The following is a 20,049-nucleotide window of genomic DNA, read 5'->3' as shown; positions in this document are numbered from 1 at the left end:
GCTGCTCTCCTGCCTCCCGAGAGCCGCGGTTGGCTGCGGCTCGGAGGCCGCTGATTGGCCACCGCGGCCCCGGCGCGGTCCCCAATTGGCTGTGACGCGCGGCCGGGCGAGGCCCCCGCCGGCGCCTCCGCCGCGCCCGGCGCTGAGCGGTCATTGGGCGGCGTGATCTCGCCGCGGTTCCGCGGCCCTGCCGCCGCCGCCGCCGCCGCCGCCGCTGCTGCTAGCAGAGCGCTCCGGGCGGGCCGGGCGAGTGGCCATGGCGGGCGCCGAGGACGGGCCGGGTCAGCAGCCGGAGCTCGACGAGGATGAGGCGGCGTATTGCCGGCGCTGGGGCGCGCAGCACGCCGGGGCCCGCGAACTGGCCGCGCTCTATTCTCCAGGTAAGACCTCCGGGCCCCCGCTCTGGGCCTGCAGTCACCAGCCCGGGCTGCGGACAGAGACCCTGGGCTCCCCAGATCGGAACCCCAGTCTCGGGCCCTGATGTAGAACTCCAGCCTTGGCTCCTAAACTTGCACATAGTGTCCCCAAGTCCGGGACCCCACCCCAGGGCCCCTTCCAAGCTCCAGGCAGAGCTCCAGGCACGGGGCTTTCTAGATGCACAGACAATCCCTGTATCAAGGAACTGCCATATCAGCTCCCCGGGCCACATACAGAGCTCCCATCGGACCCCCAGATCCGGATTCTAGCCTCAAAGCATCCGCGGCTGCAAAGAGCGCCCCTAGACTTGGGGACCCCCATCCTAGGCAGCCCGTCTGCTGCCTGCACTGCCACTCCCTCTACCCGCCCTCCCCCCCCCCCCCCCCCCCGGCCTCTTATAAGTCACATCCCATCCCAGGTTCCTCAGATCCGGAATTCACATCCTAGGGCCCCATCTGTGCCCCAGCCAGGGCCTGGGCAGCAAACAGTGACCTCACCTACCAAATCTGGGCACGTCAGCCTCTCTGCTCTAGGAACCGCAACTTAGGGACTCCCCGCTACCTAGCGCCCCAGACGCCGCCCTTCCCCCAAGCCCTATTCTGGTTAGAGCTTCAGTGGCCACAGACCACCCCCTCCCCCAGCAGAGAGGAGCCTCCGCTCTCACTCTATTCCGGTATCCCGAGTGGTGAGGGCACTGTAAGTCTTCTAGCTTAAGCTCCTCCCATCTGCAAGCCGCAAGTCCAGCCCTTGCCCCTTTCCCATTGCAGGTATCAGCCCCCTCCATTCTCCAAACCCCACAACAGTTTAGAGACCTTTGCCGCCTGTTCTGCCCTGGCTCCTTCCCGCTGTGCCTACCATTTATGCTCCAGCAAGCACCGGCTCTACCACCCTTCTCTGACTTACAATAGAGCCCAGGGAATCTCACTGCGGGGGGGGGGCGGGGGGGGGGGGGAGGTGGCCTGCCCCTAGGGGTTAAGGAAGTGCCATGGAGAACTCCAGAGTCAGGTGACTGGGAGCCGCAGGAGGCCCCTCCACCCCGATGTCGCCATCACACCAAGCTTTGTTTGTCAAACATTCTGACATCTTTTGCCAGGGGACAGCCACCATGCACAGCCCTTGCCTGGGGTGGGCATGGTTCCACTACCACCTTTGGCTTTCTACCGTGACTGGCTGGGGTTTGCATACCATCTCTGCCATTGCTGGCTGTGTGACCTTGGGGCATTTGCTTTCTTGTTGAGTCCTAGGTCACCAGAGGCCCTTTATGGACTTGCAATTTCGTGCTCTGGATGTGGTTGTGTTTTTGTTTGTTTGTTTTAGTGACTTGGGTACCTGGCACATGATACTGTAGTTTCTTTAGCTTGTTCCCAAAGCACCTAGCCTATGGACCTAAAACCTCCTGCACTCCCTGGGACAGTCTGGGCTTGGCATCCTGACTGCTTCTTACTCTGTGACCCAGGCCAAGCCACTTTCCCTCTCTGAGCCTCAGTTTTCTCATCTCCAAAATGAACATAAAGTAAAGTTTACCTGTTCCTCAGGTAGTGTTTGGGGGAAGAGGAAATGAGATCGTCCACTTTGATGCAGTGCCTGGCATGCAGTAGGTGCTCCCTATTGCTCCCCCAATAGGCTGGTGTTTCCTGTGAGTCTTCAAGTAAGGGGTTGCACCTCTCTCGTCCTCAGACTCACCAATTGAGACTCAGGGTGAGGATTCAAAGGCCTCTTCCTTTGGTGTCCAGCTCTGCCCACCTGAGTAAACCCTACCCACTTTCAGCCAGATCATACTCAGGGATTCTGAGCTCCCCCAAGAGACTGATCCTTTCTCCATTCCCCTGATGATTTCATCTTTGTCTGGTTCTGATTTCCCCCAAATGCCCTTCACCCTCTGAAGAACAGCCATGCAGGGCTCTGAGAGTACAGACAAGCCTCCAGATGCCCCCAAATCTTCAGTAAAGGCCTTTTCTCCTCTTGACTCAGAGCTGGAAGGAGGCCAGGTGGTGAAGAGTGAGGAGTAGAGAAGCAGGAGACTGGTCAGACTGGTTTCTCCAAATTTCATAGATCTCCCTCCCTCTGTCTCTGTTCCTTTCCTGTGTGGCCTTGCAGAAGTACCTTGACCTTCTCTGGACCTGACTTACAAAATGAGGAACCAGGCTTGGGGCACCTGGGGGGCTCAGTGGGTTAAGCCTCTGCCTTCAGCTCAGGTCATGATCTCAGGATCCTGAAATCGAGCTCCGCATCGGACTCTCTGCTCAGCCAGGAGCCTGCTTCCCCCTCTCTCTCTGCCTGCCTCTCTGCCCACTTGTTATCTCTCTCTCTCTCTCTCTCTGTCAAATGAATAAATAAAATCTTAAAAAAAAAAAAAAAAAAAGAGGGACCAGGCTCAATACGTCTGGAGCATCTTTGTCCTCATCTCCATTCTAGGCCCCAAGGGCAAAGCAGTGAATAAGACAGGAAAAATAGAACTGGCATTTTACTAAGCCCAGTAAATACGGAGAAGAGATCCCTTGCCCAGTGGTGGCAAGCATTATGGAGCAATTATATAGCAGGAAAGGGGGAAGTGAAATGTTGTTGGGGGCAGTAACATTTTTGAGAGGGGCCAGTTAAGGCTTCACTGAATGAGTCATATTTGAACACAGACGTGAAGGGAGGGAGGCCTGAAGATATTTGAGGAGGGATTGGTCCAGACCAAGGACCCAGCAAGTGCAAAGGCCCTGAGGTGGGAGCATGCCCAGAGTGTTTGTAGAATGCCAAGGAGTCCCATGGGCTGGGGAAAAATGAGCAAGGAGAGAGTAGGAGAAGTGTCTGGGTTCCAGGACTGAATTCTTTATATTCTTGGGGCCAGAGATGGACCGGCAACGTGACAGTTGGCAGCAATAATAAGGCAGTTAACATAATGGAGATTTCTTTAGCACTCTTTGTGCGGGACGTTTCCTTCATGTGATTTCGTTTCATCCTCACTCCAACTGTCTCAGGTGTGCCCTCAGTGCTAACTGCATTTTTTAGGGGAGGAAACCGAGGCTTCCCCCCCACCACCACCTCCTGTAGCCTCCTCATGGCCCAGCCCCTACATGTGTTCTTCCTAATGCTTGTCCCGTGTGGGATCAAGCCTGCCTCTGCCCCTCCCAGAGGGCAGGGTCAGCAAGGCCAGGACTGCTTGTGTTTGATTTGCCTGGCACTTCATGGGCCCCCTGTCCATCCTGAAGATGTTTCCTGAGGCTTAGCAAAGAGGAGAGCCTTGCCCATAGTCACACAGCCAGTCAGCGGCGGGGCTAGAACCAGAACACTGATGGAAGGAGGGGGGATGTTCTAGGTTCCGTGTTCTTAATCTTCACTGTGGAAGGGAGCCAGCCCAGGGTGGGTGTGCAGGAGAGGCCCAGCGTTCCAGGTCAGTGGAGCAGCATGTGTGCAGGGCCAGCAGGAGAGCGAGTGGGCCTGGTGTCTGCGGGGAACTGTGAGTAGTCTGATTGGGGCGGCACGGGGTGGTGGGACGGCCCTATCCTGTGGGCCCCGAGTGTCTGGCCAAGAAGTGGGGGCCTGGTCCTGCGAGTCCTGGGAGTCATGGAGGGTTCCCTAGCCCACTGCACTCCAGGCTCGGGGTTCACGCAGCAGCCTGCCCTGTGCCAGGATTTGCGAAGGCCCTGGCAGGCTTGGCAGGCCTCGTGGGCAAGCCTGGGGGTAAGGCTTCGCACAGCTTCCTAGCAGGTACCCACTGAAACCTGGTTGTGTGTGTGCCACATCTCAGGGGCTCCAGGCTCCAGGGGTGGGCCCTCAGGGGTCACACCACCCTGGCTAACTACACATACCTCTGGCCCTGGGGGATACAGGATCTCTTAGCTTGGGGTCAGGGCAGAGATTCAGTCCCCCCAAATGGGCCTGACTGAAGCCAGAGACCCGGGGCCCCTTCCCAAGCCAGGCCTGGTCCCTGCCCCTCTGGGCTGAGTTTTCTCTCTCTCTCCCTCAGTCTCGTTCTTTTTCCATTTCTTTGTCTCTCCTCTCTGGCTACACTCTTTGTCTTTTTTCTCCTTGTCTCCCTATAATCTCTCCACGTCTCTGTTTTTCCTCTCTTCCTTTCTCCCCGTTTCTTATTTCTCTGTGTCTCTGATTCCTGTTCTCTTGCATCTATTGGCCTCTGTCTTTTCCTCTGTCTCTCTCCGGTTCCTGCCTTTTCTCTACCTTCTGTCCCCGCACCTCCCCGACGCCAAGGGCCATCAGAAGCGCAGGTTATTCAGGGCTTGTCTGACTGAAATGAGGAGAGTCGGGCCTGATGCCAAGCCCTTGGCCGCTGAGGCCTGCCCCCAGGAAAGCAAAGATGGCCGAGGCCTGGCGCCTGGCCTCCCTGCTCCTCCCAGCCGTCCACAGCCACCACACGCAACGGGCCAACAGGCATTCACTGCCATAACTTGGAGCCCAGATCATGGACCCTGGCCAGGCCAGGGGCTGGCTCAGGAAAACAGGGCCCAGCACTCTGCCAGAGGTGGCCCGAGCACTTGTGTCCTAACCAAAGCCCTTCTCTCCCCCTGGACCTCAGTCTGCCCATCTATATAGTGACGCTGCTTACACCCCCTCGCCTCACAGGCCCTGCCAGGCTGGCTGTCCGTGCTGTGACTTTGGACCAGTCCTTTCACCTCTCAGGCCTCATTTCTCCCTCTGTAAGACAGGGCAGATGGTCCCCAACCCAAAGGGTATGGCGAGGGCTGGCCGAGCTCATCCGAGCCACTGTCACAGTCATGGTGCTCAGTGAAGGCCACTTAGTGTTATAGATGTATTCTTTTTTTTTTTTTTTTTTTTATGTATTTATTTGCAGAGAACACAAGTAGGCAGAGAGGCAGGCAGAGAGAGAGAGAAGCAGGCTCCCCACTGAGCAGAGAGCCGAAGCGGGGCTCGATCCCAGGACCCTGGGATCATGACCTGAGCCGAAGGCAGAGGCTTTAACCCACTGAGCCACCCAGGCACCCCCACAGATGTATTCTGTATGGATCAAAGTGGAAGCCCTTAGGCTGGGGAGGCTCCGGATTCTAGAGGCCAGAGATGGATGCCATTTAGCTGGGGACTAATCAGATTTCAGGGACATTCTCCAAGACACAGGGAGAGAGCTGAGCACTCTTTAGAACTAGGAGAACTCCGAACATCCAGGCTAATGTGTGTCCCATTGACAAGCCCAGGATCCAAACCCAGCTCTTCATTTTCACCCGCTGAAAATGAAGATTTTTTACCCTCCAAAAATTTTTACCCACTGAAAATTTTTACCCTCAGTTTCCTCACCTGGGAAGTGAGATTACATAGCTCATCCCTGGAAGCACTGAGACTTGAGGGAGTGACCTGGTCTCCGGGTCAAAAAGGCCCCCAAAGGAAGCCACCCAGTAGGAGGCCACAGGAAAGAGACTGGCCGAACCAGGGGCTCTTGCCCCCATCCGATGGGGGTGGCCAGCCTCTGCTGCTCAGGCCTGGGGTGCCCAGAGCCTTGTGTTCTCAAGGGAAGCAGGAAATCAGAAATTGTAGCTGATTTTTTTTTTCTTAATGTAGCTTTTTTTTTTTTCTTTCTTTTAAGCCGAGAGCAGAATATGCTGGAGGGCACTGGTCTGCGGCATCTCTAACGTGGGCTGCCCCGGCACCCCGGCTGTGCTAGGCCTCGGCGTGTGTCGGCCATTGTTACTGGCTACTCCATTGTGTTGCTGTCCCTGCAGTCCGGGGGGCGGGCAGGCAGGCTGGCGTGGACGAATCCCCTTTTCCTTACCCCTTCCACCTGCCCCCTGCGGGCTTCTGCTTCCGAGTCCCAGGCCTGGGCCACAAACAGGAACCAGAAAGGGGAAGGCCGTGCTGGGCCAGATTACAGTGACCCCAGGTAGGGGCCACTGGAGCAACAGGGTCACGTAGCCCAAGGGAAATGGCCACTAAGAAGTGGGACTCGAGAGGTTCCAGGCTACTTCTGCTGCTGTGGGACTGCTGTCGGGTCCTCGCCCTCGCTGGGCCTCGGTGTCCTCATCTGTATGAGGGGGGCCAAGGGGATACCACCCTGGGCATGTTCCTTCTCCTCTCTGACCCTCGGTCTTTTCACAGGGTGAGGGGAGGGCTGCTGTTTTGATTCTGGCCCGGGGCTCAGCCTGCTTTTGTATGGCCTGGCCAAGGCCCTTCTCTCTCTCTGAGCCTTTTTCCCTCTCAGGAGCAGTGGAATGCCTGATATTCTCTTCTAAGGTGCTTCGGTGAGGGGCACCCAGAGACAAAGCCTGGCAGTTGTCCTCTAAGATTCTGTTAGATACTTCATTCCACAGGCATTTAGTTAGTATCAGCTCTGTGCCAGGGCCCTAGTGAGCAAGCCAGACATGGTCCTGGACCTCCTGAGTTCACATTCGGGTCGGGGAGGGTGGATGTCATAGGGGCAGCCCTATGCCAGGAGAGTCCAAGAGTCATGGATAGCCTCCTGGAGGTGGAGGCTCCAGGCCGAGGTCTGCAGGGGCATGGCCAGAGTCTCTCCGGGTCAGAAGGGAGTGAGGGGAATAGCAAGCATTAAGAGAGGACAGACACAGGAGGAACCCTCTCTCTCTGCCGTGTCCCCTTCAGTTGTTAATCACTCACAAGGACCTGCAGTTGTTAATCACTCACAAGGACCTGCCCGGCCGTAGGGTCCTAGTCGATAGCTGACTAGCTGGACAGCCTTACATTCCTTCCTTGGGACCACTCTGACCCTCTGATCTCTCACCTGCAAAATGGCATCACCTCAGCAGGTACCTGACACAGAGCAACTGCTTAGTAGATGTTAAACACTGATGATAAGAAAATTATTATCATTAAGGGTCTTCCATGCCCTTGGGACCAGCCGCCTGGGAAAACAATATCCCCAGGGGTCCTAGAGCACAGTCTGCACCGCCCACACAATGTTTTCCTTCCCCCCGCTTTTTTTTTTTTAATTTTAATTTGCAATTATGAAAGATTTTTGATAGGGGAGTGCATTCACAAACACAAAATCCCAAGGGGAGTAAGTGAAAGCCAGTCTTGATGAGGTAGCTTTTTCTTTTCTTGCATAAAAGGCTGCTGGTTTGCCCTTGGCTTTCTTGCATTCAACAGTATGTCCTGACATCCTCTGTGTCCACATATAGACAGCCACCCAGGCATTTTTGCTGGCTGCAAGGATGCCGCGGACCAAATTAATTTGGCTGATCCCCCGGGCTTTGGCCACTTGCAGTGTTGGGACCGCCCCCAAAAGACACCACAGATGGGGCTTCAGTGAGTGAATCACTTGTCTGAGCTCACATGCTTTTTAAAAATATGTGGCAGAGGGCTGCCTGGGTGGCTCAGTGGGTTAAGCCTCTGCCTTCAGCTCAGGTCATGATCTCAGGGTCCTGGGATCGAGCCCCGCATCAGGCTCTCTGCTAGGCAGGGAGCCTGCTTCCTCCTCTCTCTCTCTCTCTCTCTGCTTGCCTCTCTGCCTACTTGTGATCTCTGTCTGTCAAATAAATAAAATCTTTAAAAAAAAAATATGTGGTAGGAAATTTAAAAAGATTTCACACCTGTGTCCTCATTTCTGGCTCTCTTGGGAATTAGGAGCTCAGGCACTCTGGGCCCATACTCCCACCTGGCAGGAGGCTGCCCGTTAGTGACCCTCCTTCACAAAGGGCATAGGGGCCGCACTCCACGACCCCCGCACAGCCCACCTTACTCCATGTCCCGTGCCTGGCCCCTCCTCTCTTGTGTCATGCTCCCAGACCCCCCTGCTCCCAGCAGGAGCCGTAGAAGTGATGACCAGGCCCATTTCTCCTAAACCCAAGAGGGGTGACTTGTTAGACCCCTGCTTGGTGGACGTTGGGCAGGATCTGATCCTCTGAGGTTAAAAGGTGTTCGTGGCCTCCACCTCCCAGTAATTATGTACAAAAGGGGACAAGTGATGCCACGATGTCAGAAGAAGCTCATTAAAGTTCCCTGGAGTGTGTCCACGGAGAGCCCACAAGGGCCCAGGAGACAAGTTCTGGTCCCGTCCGCCAAAGAATTGGCCTGTGCAAGGCCAGCTTCGTGGGCCGGTGCCTTGGGCAGACTTTTCCCCTTCTCTGGGCCTCTGTGACTTCGTCTGTGAAATCTTTTCTTCACAGCAGCGCCTACGTTCAGCCTGTGCTTGGCGCGTCAGGCTCTGTGACCATGGCAGGAGAGCTCATACAGGTCCGGCTCTGCCTGGCTTCGGTCCACAGCCCCATGGCCTTTGCCGCCCAGCCTGCACTCACCCCCGGCCTCCTGTCCCCGCAGGCAAGCGCTTCCAGGAGTGGTGCTGCGTGGTCCTGTGCTTCAGCCTCATCACCCACAACTTGGTCCACCTGCTGCTGCTGGCCCGCTGGGAGCACACGCCTCTCGTCATGCTGGGTGTTGGTGAGTGCCTGGGGTCCCTCTCTCTGCCCGCCTTGGGTTCCCCAGGGGTCAGGGACCCACCTGCTGTGCGCATGCCCATGTGCACATGTGAACCAAGGACATGCCATGGGAACCCCACCTCTGTCTCGGTGACACCTCCATTCCTCCTCTGACTTGGGCCAGAACCCTTGGCATCGGCCTCAGTTCCTCTCTTTGTCTTCCGTTCCACATTGAGACCCTCAGCAAATGCCCTTGGCTCTCCTTCCTTCCTTCCTTCCTTCCTTTCTTTTAATGATTTTATTTATTTGAGAGCGAGAGAGTGAAAGAGAGCACGAGTGGGAAGCAGGAGGGGGGAAGCAGGCTCCCCACTGAGCAGGGAGCCCAATACAAGTCTTGATTCCAGGACCCCAAGATCACAACCTAAGCTGAAGGAAGACGCTTCACTGACTGAGCCACCCAGGTGCCCCTTGGCCCTATTTTCAAAATGTACCCAGAATCCAAACATTACCTTCCACCTCCACTCTCCTCGCTCTGGTCCAGCCACTGGCCTCTCCTGCCCAGACTTTTGTGGGAGCCTCTTCCCTGGTCCCCAGCCTTCCCCTTTGCCCCCACTGTTCATACCTCACTGGTAGCCAGAAGGATCCCATTAGATCATCGGTAAAGTCATGCTACACCCCCCGTTCTCTGTATACATAGAATAAAACACTGACTCCTCAGTACTGCCTGGCCCCAGTTCCTCCTCAGACACCATCTCCCTCTGCTCTTCTCTGGGGCATCCTGCTCCCTCCACACAGGCCGCCTCATTGTGTCTCCACCATGCACTTTTGGACATACTCATATCTCAGGGCCTTTGCACATGCTGTTCCTATGTGTGGAACTCTTTTCCCACAGACACCTACCTGGTTCACTTCCTCATCCAGATCTCTACTCAGAGGTCACCTCCTCAGGGAAGCTCTCCCTGATTACCCTTCAAAAATAGAAGCCCTACCATACACCATCCCCTCGACATACTCCATTATACAGTGTATTTATTTGCTTAGTACCTGTCTCCCTCCACTCAAATCTCAGATCCCTGAGAGCGGACGTTCTTGTGTGTTCCCTGCTGCAGGCTCAGCCCCAAGCAGGAGGCCCGGCACACAGTAGGTACTCGATAAATACTTACTGAATCAGGGAACAAAGGAATGAGCAAGCCGCAACTTACAGAACCTGCCCGTGTTTCCCACTGGTCAGGCCTCCCCTGTCCACAGTTGGGGAGTCAGATGCCATACTTGTCATTTTCCAGACGAGCAAACTGAGGCCCAGAGAAGGCCCAGCCGGCGTCACACCCCAAGCCAGAAGCACAACCTCGTTCTTCACTCACTGTCTCCACTCCCAGGTCCTGGGGGGACTCCTTTCCTTCCTGTCTGCGCACTGGCCTCCCCTCTGCCCTCAAACTCAGGCTCTCCTCCCCTGCCCTGCCCCAGGCGCCCAGGCAGAGGGGGCAGCTGTGCCCTTGGTCCGTCCTCCTGGCCCACCCCAAGTGTTCAGCTCCTGCAATCTCATTAAAAACACTCTGGCCGCCTAAGCCAATAGTGCTCAGGCTGGCTAACGGAGCCATCTGGGTGTGCGGTAGGGTGGGCCTGTGCTGGGGGCTGGGCCAGCTGGGGGAGAGATGAGTTAACCCATCTGGTGCCGGGGAGCCTGGGCCCCTCTCGGGAGCTACACGTGTCCCCTTTGCCCCGGGGTGAGAGGGACCTCCCCTGCAGCCTGTCTGCCTCCAAGCACTGCATTCAGGGACGGGAATGTGGCTGGTGTGAGCCCTGTTGCCCCATCTGGGGGTGGTTACGAGCAGGCCCCGGGTTCCAGCCCCAGCTCTCCTGCCCCGTGGCTGTGGGGCTTTGGGCAGGTGTGCTTGCATCTCTGGGCCTTGTTTTCAACATTTCTCTACTGGGGCTGCTCGGGGTACCTGCCTCCTCGGGCCGTCCCGAGGCCGAAGTGCAGCTGCGTGTAGCTGCCCAGGGACCAGTGACAAAGCAGAGGTGGGGAGGTAGCCCCGACGCACCACTGTGCTGGGCAGTGGCTATTTCCCAAGGGCCTACTGTGCACCGAGCCGCACACTGGGCGCTTTCAACTCAATTCTCTGAGAGGCTGGGTGACTTGCCAGTTGGCCCTCCCCAGAGCAGCTGCGGAGTCTGGGGTCATTTGCCCAGACATGCCTGGCTCTCAAGCCACAGCCTCTCCCAGCGGGGCCGTCCAGCCTGCGGTTAGCACCTGGAGGAGAACATGTCAGAGCCCTGGTGTGTGTCCCAGGCAGGTCACCACCTCCTTTCCCTGGTTGGGATCAGAGCTTCCAGTCCCTGGCTCAGGAGCTCTCTGGCTGTCCAGTCACCACAGGTGACACCAGTTTCCCCATCCCACACCTTTGCCTCTGGGTGATAAGAGCAGACAATCTCCTGATAGTGATGTTTGCACAGTCCCTAATCGATTTAAGTAGCCACCCTGATTTGTGTGTTAACACGCAGGAGGCCAGGCACCATGCCAGTCTGCAAAGCCTACCTCTGGCCCAGCACTATCTCCCCAGAGGCTCCAGTGCCCCTGGCAGGTCCCGGAAACCAGGAGAGGCGGAAGCATGTAAAGGTGCCCAGTTAATAAACACAGACCAATGATGCAATGCTGGGAAGCAAAACGAAGATAAGAGAACAGGCAGGGAAGGCCTTTCTGGAAAAGTGGCATTTGCTAGGACACCTGAAGGAGGTGAGGGAAGAGATTAGACAGATATCTGGGGGAGGGGTCACAGGGAACAGCAGGTGCAAAGGCCCAGAGGCTGGTGTGTGTCCAGGGAACCGACAGGAAGCCAATGTGGCTGAAGAAGGCTGATCGGAGGAAAAGTAGTTGGTGGCTGCTCAGAGAGGTGGGAGGAGGGGGGTGTAGACAGCAGGACTGTGGTCTAGACTCAGAGTTTTGTTCTGTGAGCCACGAGGGGCCACTGATGAGCTGCAGGGAGGATGGATGGGGGCGGGAGGACTGGAGGAAGGCGAGCATGGTGGCCCAGACTGGGTAGGGCAGTGGAGGTGGTGAAAAGCCATCAGATTTCCGGCAAGCTATGCGAGGCGAGCAGCCAGAGTGCCCCGTCAGCTCGGTGGTGGAGGTGAGGAGGGCCTGTCCATGGCAATTCTCAGGCTTGGATGGAAGGGACGAGGTGGCCATTAACAAAGGTGGGAAGAGGCAGCTGGGGGGTGGGGGATGCTTGAGCTGCCCGCCTGAGAGCCTGGGCAAGGTGCCGAGCACAAAGCTGGAAATCTGAGTCTGGAGTCCAGGAAGGTGGCCAGGGATAGAAATCTGGGGGGTCCTCGCAGTAGAAGAGGTGTCTGAAGCTCAGATGCTGGCGGAGTGCCCGCAGGGGCTGGTACAGGCCGAGAAGAGGCCCAAGGCCCTGGTGGCTCCAGGCTGGTGGGGAGGAAGAAGAGCCAGCCAAGGGGGTGGGCGGGGTTACAGAAGGCAGGAGGAGAGTGCGTCTCCAGAAGACTTGGGGGTCCACTAGGAGCGGCCGCGGAGCAAACCAGCAGGATCGGGCAGCGAGGGGACCACCGGATGTGGCCACATGGAGGCCATCGGTGACCTTGACAAGGACAGTATTGTTCTCCCCAGAAGCGTGAACAAATGAACGTCCCTGGGAGCCTTGAGCTGTTTGCTGAGCGTGGGCGCTAGAGAGCTGGCCCTTGAGGACTGAGTAGGAGTTTCTGGCGGACTAGTAGAGGGGAGGGCGTTCTAGGCAAGGGAACACAGTGAATGCAAAGACTGGTGTTGAAGTCTGAGCTTACCTGGCCTCAGGTCAGGTGAGGAGTCAAGCTGAAACCTGGGAAAAGGTGATGAAGGTGATGAAGCCGGGATTTGTGAAGCCGGGATTTGGCCCAGGCCCCTATGGAGGAGCTTGCCTTCAGCTGATGGCTTTTTCCTTTTTTTTTTTTTTTTAATTTTTATTTATTTATTTGACAGACAGAGATCACAAGTAGGCAGAGAGGCAGACAGAGAGAGGGGAAGGGAAGCAGGCTCCCCGCTGAGCAGAGAGCCCGACGCGGGGCTCAATCCCAGGACCCCGAGATCATGACCCGAGCCGAAGGCAGAGGCCCAACCTACTGAGCCACCCAGGCGCCCCTTTTTTCTTTTTTTTTAAGATTTTATTTATTTGTCAGCAGGAGAGAGAGCGGGCAGGGGAGTGGCAGGCAGAGGGAGAAGCAGGCTCCCTGCTGAGCAAGGAGGCTGATGCAGGCTGGATCCCCGGATGCGGGGATCATGACCTGAGCCAAAGGCAGACACTTAACCAATTGTGACCACATCTCTCCCTGTCTCCATGCCAGGCCTTGAAATTGGGGGGGACTAACAAGGCACAGCTGGCCGACCTGTGGCCACATGAAGGCCCCACCTGGTGGGTCAGGGTAGCCTAGAATGAGTCCTGTACCCTATTCAGTGTCCTGCACATGGGGTGCTGACCAGCCCCAAGCTGCCTCCAGAATGAGCCAGCTCCAGCTACTGCCTCCTACACTGGGACAAAGACGCCCTGTGTGTTTGCCTCAGCCACCCCTGCCCCCCATCACAGCCTCTTCAGGCAGCAGGCCAGGAGTCCTGGAGTCACTGCTCTCGAAACAGCCTCTTGCACAGGTCCGGGGCTCACAGAGCCTCAAGATGGGGTGTGCTTCTCTCCAAAAATAATTCCTGACATCTGGGGCACCTGGGTGGCTCAGTGGGTTAAAGCCTCTGCCTTCGGCTCAGGTCATGGTCCCAGGGTCCTGGGATCGAGCCCCACATCGGGCTCTCTGCTCGGCGGGGAACCCGCTTCCTCCTCTCTCTCTCTGCCTGCCTCGCTGCCTACCTGTGATCTCTATCTGTCAAATAAATAAATAACTAATCTTTAAAAATAAAATAAAATAATTCCTGACATCTGTCCAAAGCACACATCCCTCCCTGCTTGGGCCTGCAAAGGCCAGGTGCTGGTCATTTGACAGATGACAAGACTGAGGCCTGGGGAGGGGGGTAACACCTAAGCTACTAACTAGGGCCACTCCTGGGAGCGTTAACCATATCCCAGCGACTGACTTTACCAGCATCAGCCCAGTTCATCAACTGATCATGCTTAAGGAAAGTAAGTGCTATTAACGTCCCCATTTCTCAGACCGGGATGTGAAGGCTCAGCATCATTGGGAACTGCCCTCACGATTGTCCCTGGCTACTCACCTGCAGCCCCAACCACCCTTTCCCTCCGAGTCTGGAAAAGTCAGGATGGGTTGGGCCCCATCGCTGTGGACGTGAACTAAGACGATGCAGTTTTTGAAAAACAGAGTTTATTTACTAAAAGTTTTAGATTTACAGAAAATCAGCAGGGAGTACGTAGAGTTCCCACACAGACCCTGCCCCCAGTTGCCCTTACTGTTAACATTTTATATTTTACATTAGTGTCTGTACATTTGTTACAGTTAAGATACCAATACGGATACATTTATTATGAATTAAAGTCCATCGTTTATTCCGATTTCCTTAGTTTCGACCCAGTGTGGCCTTTTTCTGTTCCAGGATCCCATCTAGGATCCCACTCACATTTATTTCTCATGTTCCTTTAGGTTCCTCTTGGTTGTGACAGTTTCTCAGGCTTTCCTCGTTTTTGGTGACCTTGACAGTTTTGAGGAGCCCTGATCTCATAGGATGTCCCTCTATGGGAATGAGAGAGTGCGCATATACGCAGTGGGGAGGAGGAGAGGGAGAGGGAGAATCAGAGAGCCCGATGCGGGGCTCGATCCCAGGACCCTGAGATCATGATCTGAGCCGAAGGCAGATGCTTATTGACCCACTGAGCCACCCGGGCACCCCCATTTTTAACATCTTTGACGCAGGGCCTGGCACACAGGGAGAGCTCTGTAAGTGGTAGCCACTATCATAAATATTGTTTTTCTCTTATTTTCATTATTATCATTCTTGTCATCTGTAAGGATTAAATGCTTACAACGATTAAGGAGATAAGATGTGTAACCGGCTTAGGACTAGCCTTGGTCCAGTTTAGGGATTAAGAGAGATAAAGCATTTAAGGTGCTGGCACAGGGCCTGGCACCTGTAAGTGCTCCATAAATGTTGAGTGAGAACAAATAGGTAGCTGGCATCTTGGCCCCCGAGGCAGTGCAGGCACATGTCTGCCCACAGGCTTGCGTGTGAACGTTCACAGCCTCGACTCCTAGCAGCTGCACCTGGAAACCACCCAGACGTCCAGTAGCTAAAAATGCCCCATGGCGCATCCCAACTACGGAATACGGCTCAGCAGGAAAAAAGGATGTGCCGTGACAGATAAAGCAGGGCGATGTGACCCAGCACCTGCCTGGGAGGGTGGCTTTAGCCAGGGGTCTGGGGTGATGTTTGCCCCGAGCCAAGGAGGACTAGCCCCCCTCCCCCCGCTGGGGATCTTCAGGGAGAGATGGAATATGACATAGGGGAGCAGCAAAGGCAGAAGCCCTTTGCTTGGGGCCACCTGGGTGGCTCAGTGGGTGAAGCAACTGCCTTTAGCTCAGACCATGATCCCGGAGTCCTAGAATCAAGCCACGAGTCCTGCTCTGTGCTCAGCAGGGAGTCTGCTTCTCCTTCTCCTCCTGCTTCCTCCTCCCCCCGCCGCCACCACTTGTCCTCTCTCTGCTCACTCTCAAATAAATGAATGAAATTAAAAAATAAATAAAGATTTTATTTATTTGAGAGAGAGAAAGAGCACAAGTGGGGGGGGGTGGGAGAGACAGAGGAAGAGGGGGAGGCAGACTCCCCGCCGAGCAAGGAGCAAGACCCTCGGATCATGACCTGAGCTGAAGGCAGTCACTTAACTGCCTGAGCTACCCAGGCAGCCCTAAATAAAGTCTTTTTTTTTTTTTTTTTAAGATTTTATTTATTTATTTGACAGAGAGAGACAGCAAGAGAGGGAACACAAGCACGGGGAGTGAGAGAGGGAGAGGGAGAAACAGGCTTCCTGCTGAGCAGGGAGCCCGATGCAGGGCTCCATCCCAGGATTCTGGGATCATGACCTGAGCCAAAGGCAGACACTTAACAATTGAGCCACCCAGGCGCCCCTAGCCCTAAATAAAATTTTAAAGGAAAAAAAAAAAAAGCCCTTGGCTTTAGTCTCCCCAGCCTTCCCCACTCCCCTAGCCCAGGTGTCACCAAGGAGCAGGACTGCCCAGTCTAGACGGCACCTAGGGGTTTTTCTGCAGCCTCCACAGTGTCCCAAGGCCCTGGTCCCCTGTCACCAAGGAGGTAAGGACCCCAGAAGAACTCAGAGAACCCCTAAAAGGTTCCTGGTGTGTCTCAGAAGATTTCACAGGAAGAACCAGCCTGGGGAGGAGGAGGGGAAGGGTTTGTACTGCCACTCGAAACTGCATTCGTGGCCTGCGTGGTTCACAGCTTGCCCCCACCCCCTCCTATCACCCTGCTCCAGGGGACAGTGAGCTCAGTGTCTGCTGCGTCCCTGGCTCTAGAGCTTAGCACACAGTAGGTCCTCACCAAATGGTGCTTGATAGACAAAATGATTGAAGAATGATTGATCTGCTGCTGTGTGCCAACCACTGTAGTTAGTGGTTTGCACTGATTCATTCCAGGAATGTTTACTGAACCCCCTACTAAGGGCCAGGAACTCGGACGAAGCCATAAACAATTAAAGTCTAAAACCCCTGCCTTTGTGGAGTTGACATTCTTGAGCGAGGGAGACCATGAGCAAATAGAGGATAGGTGCTTGGAGAGAAAGAAAGGAGACAGGAGATGCTGGAAGCTGGGGGTGGTGATAATTTTAGATCAGGTGTCTCCAGCAGATGTTTGACAAAGCCCTGGAGGAAGTGAAGGAGTGTGCCACGCCACACCTGGGGAAGGAACATTCCCAGCAGAGGGAACAGCAAATGCAAAGAGAGAGAGAGATGCAGAGGCATGTGAGGGTGTGCAGGGGGAGAGGGAATAAGCCAGGAGGGCTGAGATGGCAGTGAGCAGGGAGAGTAATGGGGGGCGGCACTGGGGTGCTCCCTTGTACAGGCAGTGGGCCAACCTGCCTCAGTTTCCCCCCGTGTGCAGGGGAAGTAGATTTGGACCTCAAGGCAGGTTAAGAGCCCCACTGTGCCACTTGCCATCTTTGTGGCCTCTGCCTAGTCCCTTCTGTTCTCCAGGCCTCCTGTTTCCGCCTCTGTAAGGAGAGCGTGAGGATGGTACCAACTTGGAACAGACTGTGGGGACCCACTGAGATCAAGCATGCAAAGAGCTTGTGTCTGGTACCAAAAGTGCTCAATAAATGACAGCTGCTTTTTTTGTGTGATGACCATTCCCATCCACGTAGAGGAAACTAGGACACAGAGAGGTTCAGTATCATGCCCAACGTCACACAGCTAGTGAGAGACAGCTAGGATTTAAGTCCAGATCTGACAGCTCTTAACCTCTGTATTATACTGAGCCCTCAAGTGAGTGAACAGTCTTGGGGTCTTTGAGGGAACCCCAGTCCAGTTCCGAACACATTGAGAACAAAGTCAAGGAAAAGGCTGCCAGAGACCAAATCGTGACATTTATTGTGATAAAAGCCAGGTTGGGGAGGAAGGCGTGGCTCCCGTCTACACGTGAGGTGTTTGCTGACAGCAGACCCCAGAAGGATACTTCCGTCTAGTCACTGGCAGCACTGGAACAGAGCAGGCTTCCCTCTAGTGCCTGTGGGCCAGAGAGAAGCGCGCAGTCAGCTCCTAACAGGCAAAAGTTGAGTTGATCTGCTCATGCCCAGTTTATGTCCTCCAGACTCACCAAGCGATTGAGTCCCCACATATCCCCTGGGCAGAGCAAGTAAAGGGACAAGAGTATTACACCTAAGGCTCCATTCAGAAGGGAAAAAGCAACCCAAGTAGTGAAGGGACATCACCCCCCATTACAAATGAGTGAGTGAGCAAGCAGGCGAGTGAACAAGAGGCTCCTTACTGTGGGGTGGAGGGCAGGACTGTCCCTTGGGGTCCCCCACCCCTACCTCACCCTCCTCTTGTCCACAGTTGCAGGAGCTCTCATTGCTGACTTCTTGTCTGGCCTGGTGCACTGGGGAGCTGACACTTGGGGCTCTGTGGAGCTGCCCATCGTGGGGAAGGTATGTACTGTTGACCCAGCCCTGCCACCTAGCAGGGGGTTGGGCTGTCTGACCTTGGGTGAGGCCTCTCTCTCTCAGAGCCTCCCATTTCCCTGTTTGAAAGACAGAAACCATCGTTCTAGTCTGACCCCATGCCCCTCCTCTGGGACGAGAACAGACTAGAAAACCCCCTGGGATTTTCTGGAAGCAAAAGCATGAAGCCTGGGATAGTCAGAAAGCTTTGAACCCCCTGAATTTGGGGGCCACGTCTTGTTCTCTTTTGCCAGCCCTGGTGTCCCTAACTGTTCGTTTAATTGAACTTAACCTTCTGTCAGGTTCCTTTGGTTGTGACAAAGTCCAGTACAAGCTGGCTGAACAGTAGAGTGGAACCAAGGTAAAGCGTTGCTGGGTCCAGTAGGACAGACCCAGAAGTCCAGTCATACCATGTTCTCATGATTCTTTCTCTCTCCACAGCTCCCTCCGCTTTACTCTCTGTTGGCTTCATTGTCACCTAGGCTTTTCCTTCATCCTACCAGCTTGGCCCTGTCGGTGGAAGGAGAACTCTCCTTTCCCACAGTTAGAGCCAAAGTCCCATGGCTCCCTCCCACTGGCCTAGCGGAGGTCACATGCCCATCCCTGTCCTGCACTGTGGCAGAGAAATGCTCTGATTGGCCAGGCCAGGATCGCGTGCTCACTTTTAACTAGGGGGTTAGTTGGTTGGTCAGCCCCATCGGAACAGCATGTACCGATACAAGAGGAAGATGGGGAGATGGTTACCATGAGGAGTGTGGCTGTGGGGGAGAAAAAGAGGGAGGCCTGCCTGCCACTGTGAGAGGCGTCCTCAACTGTATCAGAGTGGGGAAGAAGGGTGGAGATCGTCTGCGACCCCTCCCACCCCTGAGGGGGAGACTGAGGCCCTCAGGGGGCAGTACCATCCTGAGGTCCCGGCCAAGTCATTAGGACTGTCTTCTGCCAAAGCTGTTGAGGCCTGGACCCTGAAGGCCGGGTGGGCTCCGCGTCGGCAGCATAGTGGAATGTTCTGGCATCCCAAAGGCCAGGAGGCGAGCCTGAGTCTGGTGTGCACAGGAGGTGGTAGAGAGGGGCTGGCTGCCACAGGCCAACTGGTCCCATCTGTCCCGTCTCTGGCCCCCACCCTCATCCCAGGCTTTCATTCGACCCTTCCGAGAGCATCACATCGACCCCACAGCCATCACCCGACACGACTTCATCGAGACAAACGGCGACAACTGCCTGGTGACCCTGCTGCCCCTGCTGAACATGGCCTACAAGTTCCGCACCCAGAGCCCCGGTGAGTGCACCAACCAGCGGAGGGGCCAGAGTCCCCTTGCAACCTTAGAAAACACTTTTAGTTACCGTCCTGTAAAATTGGAGTATATAAAAATCTGTGTTCTCAGCTTCTCTTGGACAATCTGCTCTGGCCATCCTGGGTCCTTGTTCCCATTTGGCTTCATGGGGCAGGAGCCGTGGCCGCCATCTTTAGACGGTCCCCATGGACCCCTGCTGCCCGACGCCTGGCCCACCTTGCTCCTGGGCGTGGCCTGCCAGGCCCTGAGGGCCACTGGCTTGGCTGCCCTGGCTTAGTCATGAGAATACAGGCTGTGAACTCAGGAAGTTCTGAGTTCTGATCTCTCCCTGCCTGTTTGGGGGAAGAAAGAAAGTCATTTTCACCTCAGTGAGCGGCAGTTACCTGTCAGGTGGGCTGGGGGGGGGGGTTGGTAAGTACTTTCCCTGTGCCAGGTCTTATTCTAACAACTTGACCCCTTGTGGATCCTTGGAGCAGCCCCTCCCTCTGTGGGTAGATGTGAGGAGTTCTTGTGGTACAGTGGCCGCTGCAGTGCTCGCCCATATCCTCTTACACAGGCAGGCGCCCATCCCCCAGTTGCCATGAGTGGTGGCTGCTCCCAGCTGTCCCTTCTGAGAACTGCCAGAGCAGGTCCCACCTCTCCCCTTGGGATAAGTCTAAAGCCTAAGCCTATGGGGCGCCTGGGTGGCTCAGTGAGTTAAAGCCTCTGCCTTCAGCTCAGGTCATGATCCCGGGGTCCTGGAATTGAGCCCCGCATCGGGCTCTCTGCTCAGTGGGGAGCCTGCTTCCCCTCCTCTCTCTCTGCCTGCCTCTCTGCCTACTTGTGATCTCTCCCTCTGTCAAATAAAATAAAATAAAATAAAACAAAAATCTTTAAAAAATAAAAATAAAAAATAAATAA

The 20,049-nt window shown here is 55.4% G+C and overlaps 1 protein-coding gene and 1 long non-coding RNA gene across 2 annotated transcripts in view; one reads left to right on the top strand and one right to left on the bottom strand.

Annotated features, from left to right (window-relative positions):
• The first annotated feature begins 148 nt into the window (after positions 1-148).
• PEDS1 (plasmanylethanolamine desaturase 1) overlaps positions 149-20,049 on the top strand; it is a 24,172-nt gene continuing 4,271 nt past the window's right edge. The window contains exons 1-4 of the mRNA XM_047746756.1: positions 149-380; positions 8,644-8,763; positions 17,754-17,845; positions 18,989-19,133. Coding sequence (XP_047602712.1) covers positions 257-380; positions 8,644-8,763; positions 17,754-17,845; positions 18,989-19,133 — 481 coding nt within the window. The 5' untranslated portion in view covers positions 149-256. The remainder of the gene's footprint in view (positions 381-8,643; positions 8,764-17,753; positions 17,846-18,988; positions 19,134-20,049) is intronic.
• The window catches only part of LOC125109646 (uncharacterized), a 15,157-nt gene continuing 12,373 nt past the window's right edge, over positions 17,266-20,049 (bottom strand). The window contains exon 3 of the long non-coding RNA XR_007130323.1: positions 17,266-17,424. This is a non-coding gene — a long non-coding RNA (uncharacterized LOC125109646). The remainder of the gene's footprint in view (positions 17,425-20,049) is intronic.

This window comes from Lutra lutra, chromosome 9, assembly GCF_902655055.1.
Source record: "Lutra lutra chromosome 9, mLutLut1.2, whole genome shotgun sequence".
NCBI lineage: Eukaryota > Metazoa > Chordata > Mammalia > Carnivora > Mustelidae > Lutra > Lutra lutra.
The sequence above is the reverse complement of the archived record's forward strand: the minus strand, read 5'-3'. Positions and strand labels throughout refer to the sequence as shown.